The sequence below is a fragment of the Acanthopagrus latus genome, chromosome 3 (assembly GCF_904848185.1).
Source record: "Acanthopagrus latus isolate v.2019 chromosome 3, fAcaLat1.1, whole genome shotgun sequence".
NCBI classification, from domain to species: Eukaryota; Metazoa; Chordata; class Actinopteri; order Spariformes; family Sparidae; genus Acanthopagrus; species Acanthopagrus latus.
Window position 1 is genome coordinate 20,720,413 of NC_051041.1, and position 25,389 is coordinate 20,745,801.

General features: G+C 44.3%; 1 protein-coding gene across 1 annotated transcript; it reads right to left on the bottom strand.

Moving 5' to 3' along the window:
• Positions 1-6,708: 6,708 nt before the first annotated feature.
• On the bottom strand, positions 6,709-23,220 carry LOC119016918 (SNF-related serine/threonine-protein kinase-like). Its single transcript, XM_037093277.1, has 8 exons — positions 22,989-23,220; positions 19,368-19,722; positions 18,676-18,894; positions 17,568-17,814; positions 12,682-12,823; positions 11,482-11,694; positions 11,043-11,177; positions 6,709-9,968 (listed from the first exon to the last, which is right to left on the bottom strand). The coding sequence occupies exons 2-8, from the start codon at positions 19,488-19,490 to the stop codon at positions 8,660-8,662; spliced, it is 2,388 nt and encodes a 795-aa protein (XP_036949172.1). The 5' UTR covers positions 19,491-19,722; positions 22,989-23,220; the 3' UTR covers positions 6,709-8,659.
• Between the last annotated feature and the right edge of the window lie 2,169 nt (positions 23,221-25,389).

A 25,389-nucleotide genomic window follows, 5' to 3' on the forward strand; every position in this document is an offset into this window, starting at 1 on the left:
GCACTGATCACCCTGGCCTTTATCAGCCAACTGCTACCTCTGCCTGTCTCTGTCATCTCTGAGACATCGACCCGGCCCACCCGAACTGTCTCCCGGGCAACAGGGTAGCCAGGGAGACTGAGCCTTTTGGATCGGCGACCTGCAGGAAGTGATGCTGTGGTTGGACAGGGTAATTATGGGTTGTTTGTTTTCTTGAAGACACTGGCTGGCTGTTTGTCAAGGCAGCGAGGAACGTTCAGCAGGATCTACATGTGCACAGCCTCTGGGGGTTTGAAACGTGCACACACAGTGTGCCTGAGACTCTGTCCATAATGCTCGCTGAATAAGCTTGCAGGCTTATCCAATGTGTTTCTGTCACCCACTCAGTCACATGGGCACAAAATCATTTTCATTAGGAAAAGTGAGAAAAGTGAGAGGAGCCTTCATACTGAGTTTGGATGTAATTGAAGCCTGAAGGCCTGAAATAACTGCACATAAAAGGTGTGTGCACACAGGCACACACATTGTTGCACTGCTGCTGGCACCCTATCCATTTATCTTTAATCAGTCCCACCACATACAGGTTTGTGCAGCCAAAGCATCAAGAGCTCGGTTTTAAAAGCTAGCAGTGATATCTCTTCCCTATTTGCAAGAGCTAGCTGATATTTCGCTGATGATTCGGACTCATTTTAGGTCCTAAAAAAGTGTAATTGCACCTAGTTTAGGAATATAAATCATGATGTGAATGAACATGGAGTGAGTCCTGCAGAAGGCTTTCCACGACCAGCATCACTCTCTTTTGCTTAACACTATAGGTATCCATCACCTCAGTGCAGAAGCCCCGTACAGTTGTGGTCATTTTTCATGTGACGGCCCACTAGTGTAATTGGATGCATGCATCAAGATCAGGCAGCCCCCCTCCCCTCTCGTCTGGACCAAACAATTATGGTCTGCTTCTGAGTGACGGATGATATTTACAGTCCAGAGATGCATTTATACCACAGTTGGCAGCTAGGCTGACATTTGCACAATAAAAAAAAGACAATATTTCAATGACGTCTGTGCAACACAACTATGCTGTGAATGAAAAAAATATATATATATATATATATATATATATATATATATATATATATATATATATATATATATATTCTACCAGTGGTCTGAAAGGTGCAGTCATTTTCCCAGAGCTCCAGAAATTGTTAGTCTTTATGCAGTGAGAGCACTTCATGGCACCTTGCAGCTCTCACATTACACCTAAGGCGTCTGAGCCTAATGATCACAGCATTTTAATTCTGACTGAGTGCATCAGAAAAGGCTAACAGAACCAGAGCTGGAGTTTGCCAGCTGGTTGCTTATTCTCTGCAGACACAGCACAGGAAAAGCTGTGGATGTGATGACTTCTCTTCAACCCCGCAGAAGGAATGAAATGGATCCAAAGAGGCATTGAGGCTTTCACATTGAGTCATCTCATCAGTGACATCACTGGGACTGACACTGAAGTGCAACCGATTCATAACATTCTGTAAAGCTGGTAATTTCTCCCTCTTCACTCAAACTATTGATTCTGCAGAACTAAATCTGGTCTGAGACACACGCCTGTCACCAGGCAAATTTCTATGCCCTGTGTGTGAACATTGATTTAAAAGCAGCATCCAAGTATTTACACATAATTCCTTTAAAATGTATCATTATTATGTATATAGATGTCTAATTTAAATATTAGACATGGTGTCATTCATGACAGCTGTAAACATGGTAAACAGACCCATCAAACAGGTGTTGAAAAGAACGGTCAAACTTGATGCAGGAAGGATCAAAATACCTTCACTAGTTATAATCAATATTTCTTAATCAATACATATCACACGAATCCCCGAGAGAATTATCACCCAACTCGGCAGTTCCCAATTTAGCATCTTTCAGCCCAGTGTTTTGGTTAATGCCCTGCAACTTTTCAGCTTTAGGCATCTGTTTTCATATATAAAGGTCTAAAGAGCCACTGTAGCTACCTGCCAATCACAAATCAACAGAGTTAGAAAATAGCTTAGCTGCTGAAGAACCAGATATTCTCCTCAGAAGATGGTAGAGATCAAAATCAGAGCTAAAAGGGAGCGAATATTGCTCATTCCTCAGATAGCCTCCAAATGGATGCTAATGCTGCTCTGTGTCAGCTGGACATACACATTGGCAACTGATGCATTTAAGTTTGCTAATTAAAAGGTAATGAGAAGTCTCTTTTGTATGCACAGCTTGTTTCCACTGCCCCCATGTGGCCAACATGATCTCAGATGTTCTCCAAAAACAGTTCAACAACAGTGACTGCGCTACAACATTATGTAGAAATTACCATATTGTGCACTTGGACCAGGACTCTAATACAATTGTTTGTATTCTCTTCGCCCAAAGTGAAATATTTTCCCAGAGTTGGCCATTTGTTATCCAGAGTACCAGCAGACGTGATCCAACCATTTTCACAGTCTAACACTCCCCATGACCAGTAAATTGGCTTCGGCGAGTAAAATTAATGAATTGCTCCTTTAAAAGCCAGCAATGAACGTGTATTGTCACCCTCTTGACTAGTTTACCTCATTTGGAAAAAGAGCCAGACTACAACTGCTGATTACTTCAGAAACAAAGAGCCTTCCTCCCAAGATTGTCTGCCTTGAGTTTGAGGAGACTCCTTCTGTGTGTTTTTATCAGAACAACTTTGGGTAACATCCACAAGGCGCCTTCTCATATTTAAGATCATTCAAAGCAAGTGTCCTTCAGAACCAACAGGATGTGGCCTGGGAGGAAGTCTGCCATCCCCACTGATGTCCTTGCAGCCAGTAACCTGTTTTGTCAATCCAACTTTATTTACGCTCCGCCAGGCTACACTTTGCTTTAGAAGTGAGCACAGTGTTCTAAAAGTGGCTGGGTTGATTCATGTCTCTGTTTTTTATAATCTGAGAAATTCTCATATTGTTAACGCTGTTACTCTAAAGCTAACCTGCAGTCGTCTCTGCCTCTGTGCTGCTTTACGATGTCCTGTCCAGCAGCAGCGTCGTGGCGGCCTGTTAAAGCTTTGATGCCCAGTCCTCTCCAGCTGCGTCCTGCCTCCTTCACAGTGCAAAGTGTTTTTTTTTTCTTTTTTTTTTTTCACATCCATTTCCTGGCTTTTGCCCTGCTGCTGTTTGCTCCGTCTATTCCTGGTCACATAATTTGAGTTTCACAGGGTTATTTGTTGTTAAACTGCCCTGGCTCCTGCTTTCTCTGTAATGCCTGTAATAGCCGTTCTTTTTTGATACTCTCTCTCTCCTGTTTGCCTTCACCCCGCCTGTCACGGCTAATGAAAATGTGCTTTTAATTGACTTGCTGTCCTCTCTCTGTCACTCTCCCTTGCCTGCGCTCTCTGGCAGTCCTTGGTTTCACATTGTGTGAGATGGGCAAACATACTGTTTCTGTAGCACTCTGAACAAGCCTACAGTGAAATCAAATGCACACACAAACAGAGCATCACCGCACAGTCTCAATGTCAGACATAAAAAAAGAAAATCAGATGGCCAAACAGCGTCTGTGTACTGTGAGGCCACCTGCATGTCTGCAAATGTGTGTGTGTGTGTCAGTGTGTGGTGTTGCTTGGGCATAGTCACAAAGACACAAAGTTTTAAAATAACGGAGTGTGTCTCGGCAGGCTGTATTTAGAGGTGTGGGATCCGTCTGTCTCTGCTGACTGTGAGTTTGTGTGAGTGTGTGTGTTCGTGGGAGCTTTGTTCCTTGAAGCAGTTTTATCAGCAGCTCTACTGACAGCCTGGTGGCAGGAGTTCAGCCTTAACATTCAGCTCCAGCGACGGTCAGATTAAATGCTCTGCTGACAGACAGTCAGCAGGGCTGAAGGCCGCAGAGAGCGCATGCATTGTAAAACCAGGAAGACAGACGCAATGAACACAATTTTCAGGAACCAAGTGCATTAATGACTGACTGAAATGATCGATCATAGTGTCCTTACGCAAGCGGAAGAAAAAGAGCACAGTGATTCTCAGAAGGAAGGACAAAGTTCCATCGTTGGACTGATATCAAGTGTTACGGATAGAGAGGACTCATGTGAACTTCTCTCTTCAGGAGGTTAGATTTCTCAACTGATATCATTTTCAGCCACTAATCAGAGACATCTTGTGTTTTTAAGTTTTCATATATAGTTAAGAATTGGTATATGCTTGAGGAAATTAATGCAGTCTATAATACTGACATATATTCTGCAGCAATGTCTAATGGTTTGCATTAACCTAAATACATTGAAAAGCAGCAGCCATAGGTATATTTAAATGGGGACCATTTTCCGCTGACATCACACTCAGGGCAAGAAGCACAGATTTAAAATAGAACTAGTTGGTGAAGTCAAAGATAGCACCTGTTCAGTTCAATGGGAATAGCTGGCCTGGTGCATACCAAGGATGTTATATTTTTGGCATACGCCAAAAAAAGTTCCAAGCTTCCAGGTTTACTTCCTGGATGTGCAGCCCCGCTGGATGTGTGCAGTGCAGTTTCCACTGCTGGCTCAACCTGCAAGCTCCTGCTCAGTACACAGATTTAATGGATTTTATAAATCACTTTCTCAGCTTGATACATTTTTACAAATATTAAACCTATATAGATCTAAAATTCATAACCGATTAACTTCTATTAGATAACAGCTAACATTAGCAATGCGTCACTTAGAAGATAGCATTGCTGTTTGATAGTGCTACATGATAAGATAGGAAAAAAAAATAAATCAAGAATAAAATCGACATATCTTGGACACATTTATTTAAGCCTGCAGGTGAAAAAACTATTCAAAAACTATTACTGTATCTCTGTGTTTAAAGGACGGAGAGCTCTGTAGTAGAGTCAGATACCAACTGAAGGAAAAACAAACAGTTTTTCATCAGTACAAATGTCAGTGAAGAGTTCATATTAACACGCTGCTCTGCTAAAGCACACTGACCTGCCAGAACCAGATAATCTGTCTGCTTCTGTGAGCGAGCGAGTGAGCGAGCGTCGTGTCTGTGGATGGTGTTTCCCTGCCAGTCTGCCAGATTGATCCCCTGCATGACACACAGCAGCATCTACTTTAGAAACCACAGAAACTGATTTGAACTCGCAGGGTTGCCTACACCTTGGCATATCCAATCAAAGTATTTAACTGACATGTGAAGAGAGAGGGAGAGTGATCAGGTGGCAGCGATGTCTCTCTGCTGTGAGAGGATTGTGGGTAGATGATCTGATTCCAGCACATGCCTCGGCGCACACATGACATCCTCACTCTGACACACTCTCCTCAGCGGTCCATCCATTCACTTTTTGAAAACCCACATGACAAACTCGTCACCTGCTCATTTGCATGTGTGTTTGTGTGTGTTACCCGACGTGGCTTACGTGCCCCGGCTTGTTTGTGTGTATTACATCATTTGCCTGTGTGTGTGCGTGTAAGCCTGTGGGGTCACACGGGTTTATGCGTCGACCGCGGCTCATCGGATCTGATCTGATTTCCTCCCAGCTGGCTGATGTGGAACAGTAGGCCAGATGTTGCAGAGATTACAACTCCCTGCAGTGTTTTGGGAGGGGAAGCTTCGAGACCATTCAGGAAAACAAAAACAATGAGAGAATTTGTGGCGCACATTCGGCCCTGTCCAGTGTCCTCCATGGCAACAATACCGTATTTCTTTTTGATTACAGATTTCTTGAAGACGAGCAAAAATTCGACATATCACTTCACTGGTATCAGAACTCAGGCTCTGAGATGACTCCGGTCTTCATCTCTGGCACAGTTTTAGTTGGTAAGCTCACAATTCTATGTGAAGCTGAATGACAAAATGTTGCAACACATCCTGACCTTTGGTCTGTGGTATGGGTTAAGATCCAAATACGTTGGACCCTTCATTTTCCTTAATGCCAGTCTCTTCGTAAGGCCCTCGCCCTTTTAAATTCAGTTCCCCCAGTTTGCAACACAGGCTTTCTTATGAAATTGTGTTTGGGTTCAAAGCGGCAACGAGACAACCATGATGACACAACGCGTGTTTCTTTCTCAGACTTTGGACCGCTCCCTCCAGAGCCACACATTATGCAACTGTTGTCACACTGATATGTGACTCTCACGACAAACAAACTGAACTTTATGTTAGTCAGTAGGTTGCCCCTTTAAATGAACTCAGATTGACTCATTCAGTAAATTTTACGTGTTTAGCATTGCTCACTGGGATGTATGCCACAAAAAATATATGTTATGTATAAATATATAGTGTGCAATGACAAATTGCTTGCCAGCCATGAGGCTGGTGTTTGTGCAAGAAGACGGGGAAGTTGACCAAACTCGACTTTGTCACTTCATCACATGGACTGTTGAAAACAATTTGTTTTTCTGTCCTCTCGAAAAACACGACTGGTGTTGGTATTAAACACTCAGATCATGAGCCCAAATATCAAAAATCAGAAATTATGGACTATAACCTCTCACAAAACGTTGTTCTCTGTTTTCAGAAAATGTAAAGAAATCACAAACAAATGCTTTATTTACTTACTAACTTGATCAACATTTACTTGATTAATTTATGTGTTTTTTCTCTATGCTGCCAGGAATTTAATTCTGGAAAATAATACTTAATCCTTAGTTTTAATTTAGCCTAAAGAAATCTAATAAATTGTGATGAAAAAATAAAAGTACAAGTCTCACTGCACAAAAGTCAAGAAAACAGACTCCAGACATCATTCACATCATTTCATTTTAATAGATCTCTATCATATACATTACAGTACAATATGCTCAAGACAGATTTTATGGCACATCCATTTTTGTTGTACATTTTGCAGTCGCTGGTATTGCTGTGAGGCTACAGTAAAGTGACCATTTGAATCTGTTACTTAGGTAGATACAGCAGGTGGATTGACCTCAGTGGGTAAGAATAAGGTTGCTACAGCAAAACACATGCACTGTCAAGTTATATATTCCACTAGGGGTGGGTCACACATCCAGTTACACAGACCGATACTTGAAGGGGGCGTCGTTGTTATGTTCTATTAAAACCCCTTTTGTTGTTTTTGTCTTGGAATACGCTACAACAGTGGCTACCGTGATCCTGGAGAGCTACGGGACGTTCAAGCTTGAGGTTTCACCCAGTGGGCGTTCGCTGTTTAAAGAGCTGCCGTTACACGTAGAATAATTTAGTCTGCTTGGCTTCAGGGGAGACTTAAGAGGTCCCATATTATGCTCATTTTCAGGTTTGTACTTTTATTTTGGACGTCTACTTGAAAATGTCTAAATGCTTTTATATTTAGAAAAATACATTGTTTTTCTCATACGGTCCATTGCTGCAGCACCTCTATTCAGCCTCTGTCTGAACGCTCCGTTTTGGTGCCTGTCTTTTTAAGGCCCCCCCTTCTTGAAAAACTCTGATTGGTCAGCTCTCACAGGCCTGAGCAGGCACCGCCCTACGTGTTTCTGCAGACACGGTTGTGCTGACGACGTGGCTGAGGGCGGTGACCGTGGAGCTGTACTGAAGTCCAGACGGCTCGTTTGAAGGCACAGTTTCTGAATACAGGCTGTGTGCATCTCTCTGGATTAGGCTTTATAATTTTATATAGCACCTAGACCTGCTTTATAATAAAAAAGAAGAGGCATTGAAATCTTTTTTTTTTACAATATGCAACCTTTAAATCTGTTTGAATGATTGTTTTAAGCTGTCAAACACATTTCTGACTCAGGGTTCAACCAAAACTTGAATATCCCGTAGAAGTAAAGAATAATGGTGTAAAAGGATCTAGTATTCAGGTTTCTACTGCAATACAACTTTACCATCTATACTACAGGTACAGAGAACTGCTAGGAGGTTATTCACATATGTACAAACTCTGCTGTGTAACTGCGCAGAGACTTGACAAGTGAGTGTGCGTTTTTTTTTTCTTTCTGAGTCTGCAGAGCACGTTCGAGATAGAAAAATAAAACAGTGATAGACTACAAAATACTGTGTGCCACCATCGTACGTCAGTGCTGCTGTCCATTTTCACCCTGTTGTTCATCCTTAAGTGAAGACAACAGTCATAACTTCACTCTTTCAGTCAGAATAAAAAAAACAGATAAAATGATTGTCTCAAAAAATAATTTAAAAAAATCAGAACATTAAAAAAAAACAGCATCAAGTACAACAAAAGCCGATATGTAACATGATACTAAAACTCACCAGCTCATCAGTTTTCCCTTTGATCAGCTGACCACAGAGTGATATAGGTGTGGATGTGGATGTGCACATAATGTGTACATACAGTATTTGTTTTAAGTGTGCAAGAGTAGGGATGTGAGCACCTCCTGAATCCCTTTCCATACTTTTGTCTTTTATTTAAAACACACCTACGGGTTAAAATGTCCCCTTAGTGTCCTGTTCAATCAGATGAAAGTGCTTCACATACTTGGCATGGCACCCAGTCTCCTCCATGGAGACTCTTTGCGTCTCTAAATGTGCAAGGTTGGCATTTGGACTTTCTCCCAGTTATCCACCGTGAGTGTTAAATAATAGGAAACAGCGCTAAATGCAAACGATAAAGTGAACTCATGAGCCAGTGGTGACGTGACTGAAACAAAAGCAAGTTGATAAGGGATGTACTGACGAGAGCTGAGGAGTGTGGAGGTGCAGCAGCTGATGGAGCGGCTGTCTGTGGATCTCTAGATGACCTGGCAGCAGCTGTGAGGGGTCGGGGTACAGAGCAGACCCTCCTTGGGGCTCCGGTGGATGTTGACGGACAGAGTCTTGTCGCTCAGAGGCATCTGCAGCACGCGGTTCTTCATGTTCCTGTGGTTCTCCCTGGCCAGGTCCAGCTCTCCTAGCCTCAGCGTGCCCGTGCAGGGGCCCTCCAGAAGCGGGTCTGCCAGTGCGTCTCCCAGTGGGGGCTGGTGGTTGTACAGGTTCCCCCTCGGTGAAGGGCCACCCAGGAGCGACACCTTATCCAAGCTACCGGTGGAGCCGCCCATGCACATCCTCCACATTGGGCGTTCCTGGGTGTCCGCCCCGACGACGCCCCTGCTGCCGCCGCCATCGCCTCCCCCTCCTCCCCCTGTCAGGTTGTGGAACTGAGAGCTCAGGCACAGGCTCATCAGCTTTAGACTTTCCACCAGACCGCTGGCAGCTTTGGCTGTTCCCTTTCCTTGGCCTGAAACTGATCCAGGACTGGCACAGTTGGAGGGACTGCCCTGCCCTGATCCCCTTTTCCCTCTATCCTCTTTCCTCCCTTCTCTCTCATCCCCTTGTCCACCTACGGATGCCGTCTCTGGTTTATGGTGACTTTCTGTCTCATCATCACTAGTCTCTGAGCTTGGGGTGAACGCCGCAACCGGTGCTATTACACTGACAGTTTTAGGTGATGACATGAGCGTAGACGGTGATGGTATTCTAGAGTTCAGATTGAGGCTGAGGCTGGGTTTGGGAGGGCCAAATCCACACAGCTCCCTCCTCTCCTCCTCCTCTTCATCCTCTTTATCCTCCTCATGGATCTGGTTGAGAACCGGTGCACTCATACGGGATGTCAGCCGATTGGCAGATGAAGCTGCAGATGATGATGACGAGGTTTTGCAACGAAGCACCACCTGAGCAGGTAGTGTAGATGGGGGTAAACATTTGTCTTCATCGATCTCTTCCTCCTCATCCTCCTCCACGCTGAAAAGACTGGGACTACGAGGTTTGCAAGGGCCCACTGAGGCCAGAGAGCCCAGCCTGAGGGGGTTGGAGTGGGGCTTGACCAGAGGCCTGAGCCCCCTCTCCTGGTTCTGTCGTGCTGGCTGCTGCTGGCTGGGTGCTGAGCTGTGGTTCTCCTGCCGCTGGCTGAGGTCTGGCAGGGCTGTTTTGGGCCTGGGGCCTTTGTGGAGGCTCTCAGCACTGCGGGCAGGGGACTGTGGCCCCCCAGGGTGGGAGATACTCGGACCCCCCAAGCCATCACTGACATCCTGGTGAACATCGACTCTGGTGGGCCAGGACTGCCTGTTAGAGATTTAACAAAGACAGGACAGAAGGTTTAGTGGGTTGAAGAATTAGTAGCTCTGAATTTTTATATTCAGAGCTGCAAAAAACATTCTAAAGTCATTTTATCGAACTCAGACAAAAAACAGATGTTTAAAAATGTTCACATACACACTTATTTGTTTTGTTTTCTTTCCAAAAATTAAAGCAGAATATTGATACTACTCTCATGACTGTCAGGTTGGAGTGAGTGCTAGCCAAGCTTAGCATACAAATGAAAAAGCCTCACTAATGGGTTTATTGTTATAACAAAAAATAATCACATCACGTATCACAACTGCAGCTACGTTTCTACATGTCTATCACCATGTAGAAGAACTATTTTTCCTTCTGTCTTTATGCTAACCTGGTTTATACTGCGTTTTTCACATATTCAAAAGTACTCATAAATACCTGTTAACACACTTTAATATGTGAAGTTGTGAAAAGTTACCCTTTAACCACATAGTGTGATAGCAAATGTTTGGCTAAATAAGATAAAAGATATGAACCACAGAGCTGCAGCATGGTCTGTGTGCAGAATACAGAGCAGACAGTTGGCATGCTATGATTATATACAATATGTTCATGTTTCATGGTCTTTATTTCATTATTAGTTCTTGGCTATTCAGTTTTAATGAATAGAGGCTAACACTAACCAGATAGCTAGCTGCTAGTAGTAATAGAATGTAACGATCAGAATTATGTAAAGATTTATTTCACAATGTACTGAAACACTTCAAATACTCGTTTATTTTGCTGTTGTTCCAATTTTAGTATCGATCATTGTACTTCATGAACATTCATGAGTTTTTACTTCCTCAAGCAAGGAAAACAGAAGCTGCTTTCTGCTTTGTTTCAAGATATTTTTGGTGGTAAATCCCTGGTACTGTTGCTTCTATTCTCAGGCCGTCCTTCATTCTCTGTTGGAAAAAGGCTCCGTCTGTCCATCTGCTGTCAAATTTGTCTTCTGGAAACTGACAGTACGCAACACTGAGGCAGCACCCTGTCTATCTCAACAAATGCTTGTTTGTGTGTGTGTGTGTGTGTGTGTACCTGAACTGGGCCTTGCTCGGGCTGGGTGATCGTGTCTGGCTGTGTTGCTCCTTCTCTTGCCTCTCCCTCAGCATCCTCTCGGCCAGCAGGAAGTATGTAGCTGTGATGTGGTTGTACTGATTCGACTCCAGGGCTCTGAGAAGATGGGGAGAGAAATCAATTTGAATTCCAAAATACACACAAGGCATGCATGCACGCACACACTTGAATGTCATCACGCAGATCTGCAGCAAACCCTGACCGTGAGTCAGGAAGTGATGAGGGTGGAGATTTAATTTGACATGGCAACAGCTCAGGATTGACTGACAGCTGGTTGTTAATGGAAATTAAACTGCTGACGACACTCAATCAAGCTTCAGCTGGACCCGCGGACCATGGCGGAGATTACACATGAAAGAATAGCTGCATGTTAACTCGTGTGAGACAGAGGGGCTCGTACTCAGTTATGGTGTCTCGGTCTGCGATGCCGCCCAGCACCATGCGCTGGATGATGGAGCCGTGCTCCTCCTCCGACAGGCTGCGATGGGACACCAGAGGGGTGGACAGCTTGGTGGCCGGGGAGGGGTCGACACCTTGGAGCCATTCGTGGGCCTCGATCTCATCTAGGGTCGCTCGTTTCTTGGGGTCCCGCTGCAGCATGTGGGCTATAAGACTGGAGGGAGTCACACAGGGATCAGTGTTAGAGAGGAACTACAGAAACATCTGTTATGTTCTCCAGCTGCGTTTAGATACACGGTAATGTTACCATAGTGTTGAGGATGATTCTATCATGTTCATGAACTGGCAGGAGGAAATATCACAAGATATTTGGGTTTTTGGCATGTTTCATAGATCACTGAAATAAGTCGGTCTGTGAAACCAACATGAGCATTTAGACATTAAGACATATTTCAAACAAACAATCTCCCAAGTTAGCTAAATGTATTTCTCTACCCAGGAACTTTTAGTGACCTGATAGCAACCTAAAAACAAGTAAAAAATTGGGCAAATTAGTCTGCTGATGTATGACAAAGCTATGGCTGTTTTTGCACAACTTCAGACTTGTAAACTTCCTTGTCAGTCCATCTGTCAAATGTAACTCTATACTCTTGATGCATCATATTCAGACATAAAAAGCTGTACTTAGCTTGTGTAGCTAAGATTACCACTAAGATTTGTAGCATAACTTCCTTCACTGGCTGAATCATTCACACGTAATAGTGCAGTTTCCTCACGTCCACATGGGTTCAAATACACATGATAACAACACAAGAACCAGGACAACATTTAAAGTGCTATGGTGTGACAGTCAGCATGAACTAATAAAGCCATGTCCAAAAACGATGTGTTTTCAAAACTACAGTCATTCAAAATGTATTCATCGCCCATTTTTCCCTGCTCTGCCTTGAGGCATCGTTAAACCCTCACAATGTTAAAAATAGAGGGCCGATTTTGAAGGGTGCATTAGATACACTTAACGCAGCACTGCATCTCTGGCAGAGCAGCTGACTGCAGCAGCGAGTGAAAAGCAGGACGACGAGGAAGAAGCATAAGAGAGGCCGCTCCTCTTTTTCTTCACACATCTACAAACATGAAATATGCAGCACCTGCAGAGTACTCCGTCCATCTGTGTGGGTATGTGCGCATGCGTGTTACTCACTCTCGACATGCAGGGGAGATGTTTGGAGGCACTGTGTATTTACAGTCCATGATCATAGTGAGCGTCTCGCTGTCGTTAGCCTCCTGGAAGGGGGGCTGACCACAGACCAGCATGAAGAGGATGACCCCCAGACTCCAGATATCTGCAGAGACACAGAGAGAATGTCCGTCAACAAAAACATCCTTGTGTGCCACATAATATGAGAACTAAGTCTTCACTTTTTTAAGGATTGCCAGAGAAATGAAAAAAATAAGTACGCCAGACCAACAAAGTGAAGCCCACATGTCCTCTCTGCTTGGTGACCTACATATATATAAAAAAAAAAAAACAAGAGCATTCTCCCCCCCAGTTCAAATGAAGCGTGAATCATATTCGATCAGAGCCATTTCCATAAATATGTACTGGCTTAGGACACATCTGTCTAACCAAGGATGAGGCTCTGCACTGCTGCCTGCCGCTGGCGTGATGCTCACGCGTACATGCATGCACGCCCTCCCGCACAAACACACAGGCGTAGGAAAGTGGGTTAACGTGTTCATCCCTCAGAGCTTCACACAAATGCTAATTTCATGGAACAGTTCTCTTGGTCCGATTATACGTTTAAATGAGCAACGCTGCACTCTGGGCATTCTCAGTGGCGCTGGTCAGCCGGATGGTCCACTGACACACATTCGGCAGTCGTATGCTGACTACCTACTCGTCTGTACATTGACCCCTTTTTCACAGAGACCATGGAAAAATCGTTGTAGGATCTGGGGCTTTACATGCAGTGCAATCTAAAGCGATGCTGTTTAAAATACTTCTTCTTTATGATCAGCTTGAGTACCAGAAAAACACAGGTGATTTATTGTTTCTCTTTATTTTTAAAGCAAGATTTACCTGGCTGCTAACTGTATAAGTTCCCTCAGACTATTCCCACGGGCAGAAAATACAAACAAGCCAGACCGTTTTTCCTCCCATCATACTGGAATGAAAATTGGTGCAACCAGAACTTTGTCCAGTGCTGTGGAGATCTGGCTAGGTGAGACTAGCCAGCTGCCACCTTTGTATGTCATTTTATACTGGGCAGGTAGCATACGGTTGTTTTCTCTGAGCAGCTTACAGCTTTCTTCCTGCTGAGGTTGGAGATTGGTGAGAGCAGTGAGAGTGGACCAAAGCAATGCAGTTTTGGTCTGTAAAACCAAAACATTGTGCTCAAAGACGCTTAAAAGATACGTTAAAGTGAGGTGAACAGCAGAGCTGGCTGATGGTTGTCTCCGGGTCTGTCACCAAGAGTGACTGCTTTAATTTCAAATAGTCATTTGACTAATTGTAAACATAAAACAATGTGTTTGCAGCTTTTAAGTGCCAAACTTTAGTCTTTTTATTACCATTTTCTGTTCTATTTGACAACTGCTCAAACTCAATCACTGACTTTTTCCTCCTCGAGTTTTTTCTATAACATGGTTGCTAAGGCTGCACAGGCCAAGTGACACTTCTTTCTCTAAATATTAAGAAATGTAAAAGACTCTTTCTTCAACGACAGAACAGCTGAAATCTCAATGACTACCTGAACTGAACCAGTGATGTATCCAAAAGAAAAGACCGTAAACGGATCCTAAATGGGTTTATCCTCCTCAACATCCCTGCTGATATGTCTTTTCGCATTTCTTCCTATCGCAGCAGCAGCCTGCCAGGATAGGCTGGAGATTTCAATCTGGTAAAGTACACGTGCCAGTTTACTGTGGGTGGTGAGTATTTATTGCTCTGAGGCTGTGAAGGAGCGTCTCATGCTGCTGATGGAGGGAGCAAACGCTGCTGCTGCTGCTGCTGCTGCAGTCCCCACCACCATCTTACCCCTAGCCAATGTATCCTAGCAACCGTGACCCTGCTCCCTCATTACTTGCGTCAGCGGTCCGCCAAACTTCCTTCCTCGATAACTTTATTTATAAACCAGATGGCTGACACATCTCTGGATAACACCATTCACGTCAATGTACATTACTTGAGACAACAACGCCGGGTACTTATTGTTGACAGCTGCGAGTATAAACATCCCTCTCTGCTTTCCTGCCTTGCATTTTCACACCAATTGCTTCCCTGAGATAACCAACAACCACTCCCTTGTGTCTTGACACTGTTAACCCCGAGGCCAAGTTCTGCATCCTGCCCTGCTGATCATTATGCAACATCTTTCTCTAGATAAAAAAAAAAAACACCCTCCCACATGCAAGCGTTCATTATGCTCAGATATGCTCTGAATTATGCATGTGGTCGGGATATGTTCTTTGTAATTGCTATTAGGTAAGTTAATTTTTTTTGAAGTGCAGCTTGTGCTCCTTAAAGAGGGGGCAGAAATCTATCTTTAAATTTCCATTTGCTGGAGACAAAAAGGAGAGAGACCACACGCTGCATGACATCAAAAGGCGATTGGAGGCAGTCATCTTTTCACAGCACTTGTTAGTCCGTCATCTGCTCCCAAAGGTGCACAAACATGCTTGCACTTTGTTTGACTTTTCCTCAAATCTGTCTCCGTAAGAATACAATTTCACAGACTTTCGTTTGATTATTCGGTCCTCAAAATGCCTTTGATTCATTTGCCATTTTCCCTCTAACCTGTGGTGCTATTTATCCATCTACATGACTTTGGTATGAGCAGCTGAGTTCTGGAGATATGAACCATGGACATGTCTGCTTTCTCTGGAATATAATGAAACTAAATGGCTTCTTGTTCTCAATCAACCGCACTGTCTCACGAACTACAACATACCACTGCGCAAAGCCTGGTAGCTAGCAAAAGCCTGTTTAGCTCAGCCTTTTGGCAATGCTCGTTTCCTTCTGCGCTGTGAGACGTTCGGCAGGTAGTTTGGTAGTTAGAAAGAAAATAGCTCCTGCATGAAGCTTCCAAGGTTGGGGATTATCTTGAGAAACCAGGTCATGAATTCTGTGAACAGACACTGCTGTCGAGTTTTTCAAATGGCAGGTCAAGTGCCATTTGGTTCCATTATATTCCAGAGAAGGCAGACATCTCTTTAGCTGATGTCGCCAGAACTAAACAGCAATACAGGCTCGAGGAAAAATATGTATTTTTTGATTTGAAGGTGAACTGTCTCTTTTACCATTTATTTCTATTCCTCAGAGCCTGGAGTCTCAACTGTTGGGGGGGAAAAGCAATTATAAATCATCTCGGTAGCTGAAGGACGAGGAAGGAATTCTGATGGGTATTTTTAAATACTTTCAAAATATACAGATGAAAATGAATCAGATAAATCAATACCGAAATCACTGTCCATAGTCCTAGACATGATGCTTAAGCAAAAACAACTGACACACTGGATTAGTAAATATATGTATAATGAAAATGCCTTTGCTTTTGCAGTTTGGAGTGTTCGGCTCCTGTTAATTGGCTCCGTCTGTACACTCTGCAGGCCTGACAACTGGTGCAACATTCCCCTCTCTGTTTTGGATCACTTTTCATCTCAAATTATTTTCAGCACTTCCTCAAAAGAGCAACAAACAGGCCTGAGAGAGCCGAGCGAGGACAGTCTCTTTATCTTTGCAACAAACTGGGCCCGCTGCCACCTGGCGCGTCACCGGCAAAACTCAGCACCCTACAGACTCTCAGCAGGCACCTCGGCAGCAATGCGATCCCAGGCCAGGTTACCTCAAAGCCCTGAAACGTCAGGACCGCTGGCCTCCATTCAACCTGTTCCACATCAAACCGCATCGACGCCGATAGAATCACACAATATTACATCCCGGCTGGGTGGATAATCCTCGCAATCAAAACATCATCATCTCAGCTGAATGAACAATAGCGCGCGCAGGCATTATGAGCCCTGCAGAGGACAGAACACGAACACACACATACACATGTGCCGAATACATCCACAAACATCAGATTTGTCATCTGGGTCAAGTGCTCAGACAGGCTTTCACAGGACAGCTGACCTCACATATCCAGCTACTCACACCATCACCCAAACCCACACATGCAGTCCAGTAACAGAGGCTATCGTCACTCCACCTTCGATATTTGGGATCATCAGCTTGGCACAAAAGAGACTGAGATGGAGCAAACTGCAGACAGAAGAAAATAGCTACCGCAAATCCACTCAGGCAGAAAAACAGAAAGTGCCTCTCTCATGCTCTGACGCAGTGGCCTCTGGGTAAACAGAAGGACTACTGATGCTTTTCTCCCTCTTCTTTTTTCTGTCATCGTCCCCGCCGACCAGAATCTGCACGCCTGTTTCATTTCTTCCTCATTACATTTTAATTTAATACCGAAGCCGTGGCTCAGCAAGGATTGGCACTGCTATCGATGGGAGGGATGACGGTGAGGCTGCTTGAGTTGTGTGTACACTGCAGAGGGAAAGAGTGCTGAGAAGGCTGAAGAAACCAATTTCAGCCTGATCTGGTATCAGATATTTTATGCGCAAGAAACGTAATGAAGGCAAACTGCAGACTAAAATAAACTGCAGGTGTACGATTATAATGCTGTGGATTGAGGTCTGGTCTAATTTCCAAACTGCCAGGTGCGCGGACACCTCCTGAACTTTGAGTAGTTCCTCTCGTCCTATCGGCTGGCTGATAAAGCTGTGAGTGTGCCAAGTTGTCTGCAGGGTTCAATTCAAAGTACTGTGGGTCATATAATGCAGTCAAGGTGTATGCAGAGCTATCAGTAGGTCACATCGGGAGATAAGGAGCATGTGAATGTGAAAGCATCAGTCAACCAGGCTGATGTACAGTAGAGGACAGACTGTCCTATGTTCTGCTGCTGGGAGCACACACTGGACTACAGACTGAGACGGTGTCCTACTGCAGTGAAGGTGAAAGCTGTAATAACCAAGTAACTTTGATAATTAAGCACAGATATCACTGGCTCTCCGTCGGCTCTTTAGACTCACCCACAGCAGGAGCGTCGTACTCGTCCCCCAGCAGTATTTCAGGAGCAGAGTAGGCCAGTGAGCCGCAGGAGGTGTTGAGCGTCTTCCCGGGCTGGAATCGGTTGCTGAAGCCGAAGTCGGTGAGCTTGACGACACCCTGCTTCTCGAAGAAGACCACGTTCTCCGGCTTCAGGTCTCTGTGCACCACGTGCAGCCGGTGGCAGTAGGAGATGCCGTGGACTATTTGGGCGAAGTAGCACTTGGCCACCTTGGAGAGGAAACAAAAATTATCAATGTCATAATTGTCATGTGAGCAGTTGAATCCACCAGACAGCGACCACAACAAGATGATGGACACTTAACAATTCAACAAGCCATCTTGGCGCTAGCATGTCGCCCTGTCGCCCGGGGTGACTCGCCTTGTAATCCGATGTCCCGGTCCGGACAAAATACACGGCCACTGGCTCCACGGCTTACTGAGCCATTAGCTAATCAGCTAATTTTAGCTAGCTACAGCCAAAGGTAGCTAGCAAAACACTAGTGCACTAAACAACTAGCAATAGCCTGTAGATAATTCAAGCAGTAGTTTAACAATCTGGGAAACACACTTATGAGCAATTGGGTGACTATAACCCTTAAAAGGTACAATATGTAATGTTTAAAACATTCAAAAAATAACCACAACTATCAAGAGAATATCAACAAGTTAACCATTGCAGAGTTTGAGAACATCTCACCTCTTTCAACTTTTTTACTCATATTGTTTCAACTGTCAGTGTCACACAGTTTCCTCCTGGTGTCTGGGATTTTAACTTTAAAGAATCTGTATGCACGTTGCACTGGTGAGTCTCTAACTACCTTGGAACTGTCCTTCACTGAATTTCCACAAGACAGTCTGAAAAAAAAAAGAACTAGATCCAAATTCTTTTCCCTGAAGACTTTAAGTTCAGTGATTCTCAGGCACTCGTTGAAGGATTAATATTAATGATACTTTATTGATCTTCATTCTCAACTGGTAAAGACTAAAGTCAAGGACACCTCTGCAGGTTGGAAGAACCTTCATCTGCCCTCTGAAAGACGGAGTCTAAGAAACCTTAGTGGTCACTGTGCTGCCAACGAGCCCGCTCACCTCCTCAGTGAGGCCTCCGTCGTGCTTCATGATGCAGTCGTACATGTCTCCTCCGTCTCCCAGCTCCAGGATGAGGTAGAGCTTGGTTGCCGTGTCGATGACCTCGTAGAGACGCACCACGTTGGGGTGCTGCACCATCTTCATGCATCGCACCTCCTGGAAAAGGTGGCCCCGCGCCACCGGGTCCAGCTTGGTCTTATCTATCACCTTCACCGCGACCTAGAGGAGCAGCATAATGAGAGAATGATGAAAGACATCTGCCACAGTCTACAACAATCAGCAGCCGGTTTTACATACTGTCGAGCTTGCTGATACTTGTGTTAATTGCTGATGTGTTGTGCCAATACTAAAATATACTGCAATGATTCACAAACAGAAAAATTACAACTATTTACTGTTTAGTCTTATCAGGATGGGAACACATCTAGAAACAACATAGAGATCATGATGTGCTGCAACGGAATTCCTAAAAACTACAATCAACACAATGTGTTGGCAAAACAATCCAACATTCATTCATCTAATAACATAACAACAGTTTGATTGCGACAGGTGTTCCTCGTCAGCTGTCTGTGGAATGTGTCACTTAGGGTGAGGCTGAAAACATCTGAAAGCTATTTAAAAAATGAAGAACATCAGTCACATCAATCACTGGCATCTTAGCAATGCATCTGCGTGTGCAGCATGCAAACCTTTTCTCCAGTGAAAACATGTCGGGCCAATTTGACAACAGCAAAGTGTCCACGGCCGAGCGTCTTGTCCAGGTCGTACAGCCCGGCGATCTTCCCATCGTGATGACGTTTGAGCCCCGCCATGGCTGATGGTGGACAAGCGGGGAGGAGCTGCCTTTCTGTTGCCTGCCGCTCTCCGGTCAGTTCTCCATCTCCTCCTGAGGGGGTTAAAGTTGGCCGAGGTTTGATGTGGTGGTTCGGCTGATTCTAAACCAGCTGTCGTCGTCTCGGGCTTGTTGGATGATAATGGCAAATATTCGCAAAGCTTTGTCCTGCTGCCGGTGCCCCACTCAGTTCAGTCCCATCATCATGTGATCTGAGGGTGAGAGAGGTACAACAACAGAGACAGTTTAATGTGCTAGCATGCTAACAATTGGCAATTAGCTCGAAACAAAAGGTACAGCTAAGGCTGATGGGAAGACTATCAGTTTTGCAGGGATCAGCAGAGAGAATCTTTGTACGAAATTTCACAGTTCATCTAATAGTTGTTATGATATATCAGTCTTGACCAAACGGGTGGATCAACCAATGCAGCCAACTCTATGACATCTGGGTGCTTAGTAGAATATCATTTATGAATATAAGCAGTTATAATTATGAACGCAAAGACGTGAAAAAGTTTCCAATCTTCATTTCTGTCTACAAACAAAAGAAGCAAGATTAAATCTAGGAGTCCTCGACATGTGTCACGGAGGACCGAAGCGGCCAAAGTTTGAAGAACCTTGAGGAAAAGAAAGAGACAAAGAGAGCTGCCTCGACAAAGCAAAAGGAGTCGTGCAAGTGTGCTGACGCTGAGAGGACGAGAGAGGGGATCACTACTGCAGAACAGACAGGAAGTAAGAACACTTACAGCTGCCTTAATCTGTTGATTGTTAATTCCATGAATACATTTGTTTTGTATATGAAATCTCAAAAAAGCAAAGATAGTCAACTAACAATGACATCAAACTGAGAAAAGGAGAAAACCTGCCTTAAAAACAATCAACTATGTTTTCAGCTCGTCAATATATTGCAACATTCTCCAAAAGGTTCTTTGCTATATCTAAAAAAATACAAATATGTGTTGTCTTACTGGTTATTTATGCCCCTCACAGCTGAAAAAACTTCACTGTTCTAAACCAGCTCTTCTCAAACGCGGCTGCGCCGACATGTCTGACCCTCAGCTCTGTTCAGCAGGAGCGACTGTCGTCATACAGTATGTTGCTTCACAGCTCTGATTATGAAACAAGCCTCCAGGGGAGGCATGGCATTCCTCGTCCAGGAATCTACCTGCGTGCTAAGAGCGCAGAGACGGTAGCACACCACACAATGTACAGGCAAAGAACATTCCTGGGAGATGATCCTCGCCTAGGTGTGCCCCACTCACCTGGATTCACAGGAACAACAGTAAAGCGTAATCGCTGTTGTCAGGGAACACGCCTATCAACATAACCAGATACCAGGGAGGTGGAAAAACAAAAAAAAAAGGAAACGTTTCCAACCCACCGGCACTCTGTGGCTGCTCAAACGAAACTATGAAAGCCCCAAAAAGCTCTTTGGGGGTTTTTTATGTGATCCTCACTCGGAGGACTGTACCTGTGAGGAAAGAGTGAGTCATTTTTCTTATAATAGGAGGCTGACATCTCAATCTGTCTCCACTCCGTCTCGCTCGCTCGCTCACTCACACACACACAGACACAAAAGTAATCTCAACGCCGCTCAACTCCTCGCCTGACACTGACAACATGGAGGTGTTGATGTATCAAAAAATCTGAAGCCATGAAAGGAGACACACACACACACAGACACACACACATGCTCGCTTTCATGCGTGCACACACACACACACACACACACACACACACACACACACACACACACACACACACACAATAGCAGACACACTGGCAGCTGTGGCGCTCCAGTCAGGCTGACAGGGCAGGTTAGGTGAGACTGACGTGGGCTGGAGTGTGGTGGTGGGGAGCCGGGTCGGTCCAGGATCTGCTGCCCCTCTTATTCACCTCAGGACCTTACAACAGGTGAAGGGTGAAGTTACGAGTTTGGAAAAACGCGATGGAAAAAAGTTGGTGTTCGAATCTCAAAGCCAGCCGGCCCTTTTCTGACACGTCAACACAGCGCAGTAGTGTGCCAGTCAGCCACGCTGCGAGGCTGGTTGTGTAACTGTTCGAGGTGCTGTCGCTGTATTGATTTACAAGGTAATAGCGTGCATGTGTGCAAACATACACACATACGGGGTCAAGGACCTGGTCTAATAGCTGCCAAACTCTCACAGCCTGTGAGATTGAAGAGATGATCTGACTGGGAGTTACCAACTTTCTGGTTGACTGAAAATTCTGTTTCCTGGTACATATTATGATGATATTACTGTGACAAAGACATCAAAGTTAGTGTTCAAGTTCAAGCAAAGACTGTCCGCTTGATAAATCAGAAAATGGTCGATCGGTGTTTCCCAAAGCTCAAAACGACCTCCTTATGTGTCTCAAAATGTTTAATATTTACAATGTTAATCAGAAATATGAAAATGATGTTCTCAGAGGAAAATAAGGTCCCCAGAACACTGTTAGAAGCTGGAAAGGTGGCAGGGTCCGCCACATATAAACACAGTAGGGCAATAAAATATTATCTTGTCCTTTATGGTCACTTTGTTCATTCAGTCACGAAGATAAAGACAGTGTGTTTATTGAGTTTGTTTAGGCATAAAAAAAAAAAAATCAGGTCAGTTCAACTTGATTTAAGTTTCTTCCCCAGAACTGCACAGTGCTCCTTTAAAAACATCACACCATACTAGCTGAAAACCGGTCGATGGATCATTGCAGCTCCTGAGGAAAACTAAAAATGAACAGAAGAGTCGTGTCGAGCTGCAGAAATGTGCTTTTTCTTCATGAATCTCACGACCCTCAGAACTTACTTATGATCCTGATACCAAAGGTTGGGAATCACAGCTTATTTTTCTTTTCTTTTTTTTAATCAATACTACTAGAATACAGTGCAAATATGACAGAACACACTAGACAACACTAACAGAATATCACAGTGACACCACAGGAGGTATGGCTGCAGCATTAAGTGCTGTATAGATAACACAGGCCGAGTGAACACAATAAAAACACATCTCTGCATCACTGAAACATGCACTACACTGTTTTATCTTTATGGAGAAAGGTGAGTCACTGACAACTCATTACACTTCACCACACGTACACTTTTGGATGATAATAACAATTAAAATAAATAATAATGGATCCTGGCAGCATCACACGTGATTAACAGATCTTTCTCTACACTGTCACAAGTGGAAAATCAGACGCGCTCCGGCCCATATGGGACCCCCCTCAGTCCCGCTGTACTGTCAACATGCCTGCTGGCTGCATCCACGATAACATGACCGCAGCGCGCACAGGAGAGCTGCGTGGACACGGGCAGCATGCTAAACTGAAACTGCGCCTGGAAGGATGCGCATGGAGTCAGAGCGGCCCCCCTCCTGCAAACCCCGCGGAGCCCGGAGAACTTGACTCAGATTACTACACGGGCCCTCACCGTCAGCCTGCTACCTGCATGCGCTCCACCACCAGCCCTACTCACCACGGAGGCGTCTGAAGCGGCGCCAGCAGTCCGTCCTGATCCGCTCGCTTTGGGTGTGCGGGGAGTGTGCGGGGCTCCGAGAACGAGGCGGAGATCCTCCGTCGGGTCAGTTTGACACTCGGTACCGACTGACAGCGAACCGGGCAGCGATTAATCCAGCGAGTCCCCGTGAAGTCTGTCACACCGTCAGCCCAGCCTCCCGCTTCCTCTCCCCCCTCCCCCTCTCGCGCTCTCAGCTGCGTCAAACACACACAGGTGGCAGGGCGATGCAGGAAGTGTGGCTTTCAAAATAAAAGCAGGGTCGCTCAATTCGACCAAGAACTCGATTCAAGTGGACGAACCTCACGGGCTGTAAAAGGCAAGGCGAGCTTATTTATATGATACCAGTCAGACTCAGGACTCACAAGTAAAAGTATTCTGCATGGGGAAAATACATAAATAGATAAGACATTTATGGACAGAATTGTAATGTTTACAATATTGATGAAGTGACAATACAAACTTAGATATATTCATTTTTACATAACTGAATAAACAAGCTGTTCTCAGAGGAAAATAAGGGCCCAGAACACTGTTTGAAGCTAGAAAGGTGGCAGGGTCCGCCAAATATATAAACAAGGTAAAACAGTATAATGTTGTGTTGTTCCTTAAGGTCAGTTTGTTTATTCAGTCATGAAATAAAGAGAGCCTGTTTAGTTTGTCTGGGCATAAAAAAAAACATTAGTCAACGAAGATCTTTCTCTTGTGACTATAATTGCTTTCCCAAAGCTGCATTGTTCACCTTTAAAGGTGCATTATGTAAGAACTGACCTTCAAGTGGATTACCATGAGACCTCATTACAGAAAAAAGACATGACAGGTAGTAAATGGCAAGAGACAAATAATTCTTTGACCCCCTTTGAATCGTGCCATGAAGATCCCATGTGATGTTTGTCAGTTTAAAAGTTAACTTTTCAAATCAAGAAAGTCGCAGATTGTCATAAAACTAATACAATATTAGAATGTGAATGTACATAATTAGAAGAAGACACCCAAAAGTCACACAAGTAACTTTATCACGCTCACCGATCCCCATGAAGTCTGGCCATCTGCTAAACACATTCAAAACTAAATGTTCTTGTTTGGACAGAAATCCTTTAATTTTATTGCTACGTTTTCAGGGTGGTAGTAGGCTGATTTTCTGATTGTCTTTAGCAATAATTCATTTGATGATGTTTGAAATTAAATGTGAAAACACTTGAAACCTTTAGGCGTCTATTTTTTTTCAACATAAATTTGTCATTTAACAGAGTAACACAGACATAGTACTTGGAAGACGATTTCTAAAACAATTGTATTTTCTATTTCACTAGCTTTCAGTAAGACCCACTTTACTGAAATGACATATGAACTTGACAATTAAATTAGTGTAAGTGTAAATAAGTGTATGATATCAGTCGATAGATAAAATACACAGGCATCTTTTAACTGTGCCCTATATAAAAGGGGCCCGCTTAATGTGTCATGCTTTTATTTTGAAGTGTAACCCGCCTGCTTTCCGGTGTCGTTACTGGTGAATGACGCTTCTCTCATCACTGCGCATCGCTACCATTCATCTCTGACGTCAGAGCTACGCTCATAGAGAGGCATGTTTATCAGGCCCAATGATAATAAGACTGAACGTACTTTATCTGATCCGGATCCTGATCCCTGCTCGTGGTGGATCGATGAACTGTGAAGGTGGAAGATGAAATGACTTGTTACATAAATGAAGCTGTGGAGGAACAACGGCTCACCTTATACATCACAGTTTTTATACTTTATATACAATCAAAGCGAGCTGCCTCCGCCACATTCCGCAGGCTGACGGGGAGGAATGTGACGCCTGGTGTGTGTGTGTGTGTGTGTGTGTGTGTGTGTGTGTGTGTGTGTGTGTGTGTGTGTGTGGAGGGGTGTGTGTTGGCATCAGCCGCCGTGTGCCTGTTCTCTGCTCTGAACCAGCTGGGTAATGTTCAAGTGTGTTGTTATGTAATATTTACAAGCTTCTCTGTGCGGTCTGGACTGGAACCGGTTTGGCGGCTGACAGGATCTTTCACCGTGGCTGCTGAAGGATGTTCTGCAGAACATCTGTGTCAGGTCCAGTCCAGCGGTGGCAGGACGCAGTGTGGCGGGGGCCTGTGTGTGGGACACCAGCTCAGTTTGATCATGATTTACTTCCTGCTATCAGCACAACCTGGCAACACAATCCAACCTGGTGTTTGATCTATACACGACTTTGTAAAATTAGGCGAGATGCATCTGAAAATACATGAGCTTGGTACTGTGTTTCTCTTGAGTAAGTGAAAATAAAGACAAAGGGGTCAAAGTATACTACAAGCTGATACTGCCATCTAGTGGAGAAAAGGGTTAATGGCATGAAACG